The following is a 4,727-nucleotide window of genomic DNA, read 5'->3' on the forward strand; positions in this document are numbered from 1 at the left end:
ACTCTTTCCATGACGGAATTGGCCATGCCATAATTAGTTTGTCCGGCGTTTCCTCTGCCGCAAGAAACGGAAGAGAATGCTACAAAGTGCCGAAGTTTACGGCAGATATTTCTGGATAGCTTATCCAACATGTGGGTCGCCCAGGCTTTTGATTTGAAAGATTCCGCAAAGGTATCCGCAGTATGATTCTTCACGACATGATCCTTCAACACCATAGCTAGATTGAATATCGCGTCTACCGGTGATATCTTTTCCACAATTTGGAGGAGACGTTCGCAATCATTGCTGTCGGTAACATCGATATTTTTGACGATGAGCACATTTATATCGTACGACTTCCACAATTGAACTTTCCTGCGCTGATAACCATTTTTTATTCCAATCCGCGAAATTAGGACGACGTTCTTGGCACCTCGTTGTATTAGCCAGTCAGTTAACTCCAAACCGAATCCACCCAGGCCTCCTAAGATAATATAGCTTTTGTCACTAAGACAGTAGTAACGGCGATGTGCGACAATAAGCTCACTCAGAGGTTTATCTTCCTCTTGAATCTTTAAGATTGTCTAAAAAATATTTATATATTAAAACGTCGAGATTATTATAGAAATACAAATTTATGTACATTACTGTTTATAAACTACTGCTAACTGAGCTATATGATTAGCATACCTTTCCTATATGTTTTTCACTTGCCATGTATCTAAAAGCCGTCTCGATTTCTGTTTTTTGGAAAATTTTCATCTGAATTGGTCTGATAACCCCATATTTCAAACCATTAGCCATTATTTTGGACAATTGAGACTTATGCTTGTGATAACCGACAAACATGTTATCTAATAGAATTATGTAAAAACTGATACCTTTTTTTTGAAATATTGATATATCTAGAGAATTGTTAGAAGCAAGATTAAACTCGCCAATCTCCAGGAAACGACCGTTTCGTGCTAGACAACGAACGGATGCAATCAGTTTTTCTTCTGTTAATGAATTTAACACGATATCCACGCCGCGCCTGTTTGTTTGCGACATTATCATTTGTTCGAAACTGATATCTCGAGAATTTCCAATGTGCGCATCAATGATAGTTGGAAACATTTTTTTTAAAAATTCTCGCTTTTCGATTGTATCCACAGTAGTAAATACTTCGCATCCCTCACTAAGAGCAAGATAGATAGCTGCTTGTCCAATATCTCCAGCACCAGAATGTATAAGTATCTTATTGCCTTTCCTTATTTTCCCATAAATGTATAAGGCCAAGTAACACATGCTATAAGCGCACGGGACTGTTGCCGCTTCTTCGAATGTCCATGTATCGGGTATGTTCCAACATAATTCTTTGTCTTTCACAACGACGTTTGCTATACACCTAGAAAGAGAGCAATGTTAATCAATGATATTTTACATAATATAATAATTGGACAATTATAATATTTACTTATTAGCACAAAGTCCCATTACGCGTCGTCCATTGGCATCGAATCCTACATATTCCATTCCGAGAGACATAGGTTGAAATTGTTTTTGCGACATTGCCGGATACGAATTTAATTTAGCAGTGGCTGACATTACATCTTTAAAATTGATGGATGAATAAATCACATGTACCAAATCTTCGCGATGAGAATCGATCGATATATTGTTCTCCATCCAACAAAATGAATTTAGATCACCACGAACCTATAAGAAAACATTTCGTTATATACGACATACATATATATACATATACACACATACATATATATAAGTTGATTCTCATTGTTCATAAGCAACTTTAGGTGTTCGAGCCAATTAAAGTCATTATTACTTATATGGACAACGGCCATTCTCTTTACCGGAACTTTTTTCTTTAGAAGCAAAATTACTTCCGTATCGGTACGCTTTTCAAGAATGACATTTAATTTATATTGTCGCAAGTGTTTTTCGTAGTCAGTTATATTGCATCTCTCGCGCGACAATAGATAACCACCTTCCGTTACGAATGGCAAAAGTTGTTCTAACCAGTTTTTTGATTTTGTCAAAAGATTGAATCCAAAAGCTATTAAGATTTTATCATTTGTAGATAACTTGTTTAAAGCTGCAATTGTAATGTTTTCCGGCAATTCTATTGAATTGAAGCGATTCGGTGATGTTATTAATGTAATATTTGTTTGTATTAACGGCATATTGTTTAAAGTTTTAATCAATGACAAAGATGATAAATTTTCCAATGTTACATTATCAGTATTTTCCACTAGCTCAATAGCTTTTATTTTGATAATCTGATGATCTTCCAACACGAGTTGTGCCGATATTCGAATCGCTTCATCCAAAGAAATCTTAGCACAATCGTGATGAGCTACAAATATATATTCCTCGTTAACAGGATCTTGAATTAGTTTTCGGCGAGAAATCACGGTAGTCTTAGCACCCCGAATCTCTATTCCGCCAGATATAATCGCGTCTATTTCTCTGTATATGCGTACTGGTAATTCTGTAACGAGACAACAAAAATAGCTATTTTGCTACAAAAGTTTTCTTACATGGTATTAATGCAAAAAGTAAAATATAATTCTTTCAGTATTTATTTAATTTTCAATTATTGATACAAGAACATACGTTTATCCTTGTCATTCAATATGTCCCGCAGCTTTGATGTGTGAAGCGCAGGATCAATCACCAATTTTTGAATACTTGTAGGAACATGTAAATCTCTAGTATCGTATCCAAGAATATGCAGCTGTAGCATGGTTTCCATAAATGTCACCCAATTATTTGTCCAAACGATGTGTCCTTTGTTGCCTGAAATAGATGCGCTTTTTAGTCCACAAAAGCAACCGCTGTACTCATAACCACGCAGTTTCAGCTCTTTATAGACGTCTCGAGCAGTCATATCTTCTTCTTCGTCATCATTCTCCGGTAATAAATCGGTCGAAATCATCTCTTGTTTTGGATTTGATACGATATACACTGTACCAATTATCACAAGGCTATCTCCTTCGATCACTTCAAACTTTCCACTATCTGTAATATTTTTATATTCAATATTGTGCACACATAAATACGAGATCATTTATTTTAAAATTACTCCTTTAGAAATAATTATATTTATTATATAATGTCATAAACACCTTTCTGTATCGTGATCGTCAATTTTGCAGCGTTATCCGACAAATGAGTAGCACGAATGAAGCTTATATCTTGAAATACTATCGGCATAGTTGTGTACATTTCCCCTTTCATTATGCCAATAGTTTCCCAAACGAGCGCAAGATATCCTGTGGTCGGTAGCAAATTTTTTCCGTCGATTACGTATCCGGCCATATAACTATAGGTCTCATCATCAAGTGCGATTTCGACGAGTCTTTCACCGTATTTGATATTCTTCTGTGATTGATAGCTTGGCACATACCAATCTTCAGAATGATTCCATCTATAATACGTCATTAAAACGCTTGCTTATATGTTATATGCTTATTTATATCAGTAACATTTAGAGATCGATTATGATATTGTAATATTGTATACCTGATAGATGGAGATATCATAGGAGTGCCTCGGCTAACTGGCGGATATAAATTAGCGATCTGCGGTTGTAAGCCGCAATTGTAGAGCTTTCCAATGCCTCGCAAAATTACATCGGTGATATTTTGTTCAGTGCGCTGAGTCAATGCGATGGTCGTCACTTTTGGATGTAGGGATTCCTTTAAAATATGCTGCAAAACGACGTTCGGTGCGATTTCTATAACCACGGTATTATTCGGAATTAAACGCGTTGCTTGTTCAAAGAGAACGGTGTTTAATATACTACGCGTGTGATAGTTTGCTGAAGATAATTTCGATTTCGCATTGGACCATTCGACGCAAGGTACAGAGGTGCTGATCCATCTTGGACTCCGTTTTTTCGGCTGTGATATTACTTCGTTCAAGTTGAATAAAAGCCGAGTTTCCAAGGATGCGAGATAATGGCTGTGATATGGAATATCGCAAGAGATTTCTTTCACGTTGATATTATTAATCTGAAAAATAAAGATAGAAAATTATTGCAAGCAGACAAGTATACAAATAGAAGCTTAGAGTTCAATATTCTCAAAGAAGACAAGTATCTTCAGAGGATCAATGTACCTGTAATTTTTGCACGAATACTTGCACGGATTCAACCGGCCCTGTTACAATATTGTTGTTTGGACTGTTGTAGCACACTATTTCAATATCTTCTGGACATATATTTTTGAGACATTCGTAATCCAGATCGACAACTGTCATAGAGCTATGGATAATATTTCCTTCGACGTAGGCCAGACCGATAAAGTATGCCGATAAAATAGTTTGTTCAATAGTGAAACATTTATCAGCATACGCACAACCGAGTTCACCACCAGAATGACTAATCACGTAATCCGGAGTAATCTCTAAAGATGTCAGAAGATCTACTAAACCGATCTACAAAGTTATTAATAGATAATTTTATCATTATACCGTTTTTAAAAATTCTATTTGCATTAACATAAAAAAAAATTTTTTTGATATTATATATTATTAAAATAATTTTATATATTTTATTATATTTATATATACACGTATCATATAAAAAAAATATTTTACCTGGACAGCGATAATACCGACAAATGTGTATAAAACGCTTTCGCACACTTTTTCGTGTTTCTTTGTCAAAATGTTCATGATGTTTATATCGTACGGTTTCAAAATAGCGTCGCACATTCTTATCGCATTTGCAAAAGCATAAAATT

The 4,727-nt window shown here is 35.2% G+C and overlaps 1 protein-coding gene across 1 annotated transcript in view; it reads right to left on the bottom strand.

Moving 5' to 3' along the window:
• LOC115245677 (fatty acid synthase-like) overlaps positions 1 to 4,721 on the bottom strand; it is an 8,536-nt gene extending 3,815 nt beyond the window's left edge. The window contains exons 1-9 of the mRNA XM_029824102.1: positions 4,582 to 4,721; positions 4,102 to 4,419; positions 3,505 to 3,995; positions 3,108 to 3,409; positions 2,596 to 3,000; positions 1,731 to 2,470; positions 1,436 to 1,677; positions 670 to 1,366; positions 8 to 563 (exon numbers count right to left, since the gene is read on the bottom strand). Coding sequence (XP_029679962.1) covers positions 8 to 563; positions 670 to 1,366; positions 1,436 to 1,677; positions 1,731 to 2,470; positions 2,596 to 3,000; positions 3,108 to 3,409; positions 3,505 to 3,995; positions 4,102 to 4,419; positions 4,582 to 4,698 — 3,868 coding nt within the window. The 5' untranslated portion in view covers positions 4,699 to 4,721. The remainder of the gene's footprint in view (positions 1 to 7; positions 564 to 669; positions 1,367 to 1,435; positions 1,678 to 1,730; positions 2,471 to 2,595; positions 3,001 to 3,107; positions 3,410 to 3,504; positions 3,996 to 4,101; positions 4,420 to 4,581) is intronic.
• Positions 4,722 to 4,727: the final 6 nt, after the last annotated feature.

The sequence above is a fragment of the Formica exsecta genome, unplaced genomic scaffold, assembly GCF_003651465.1.
Source record: "Formica exsecta isolate Colony F162 unplaced genomic scaffold, ASM365146v1 scaffold125, whole genome shotgun sequence".
NCBI classification, from domain to species: Eukaryota; Metazoa; Arthropoda; class Insecta; order Hymenoptera; family Formicidae; genus Formica; species Formica exsecta.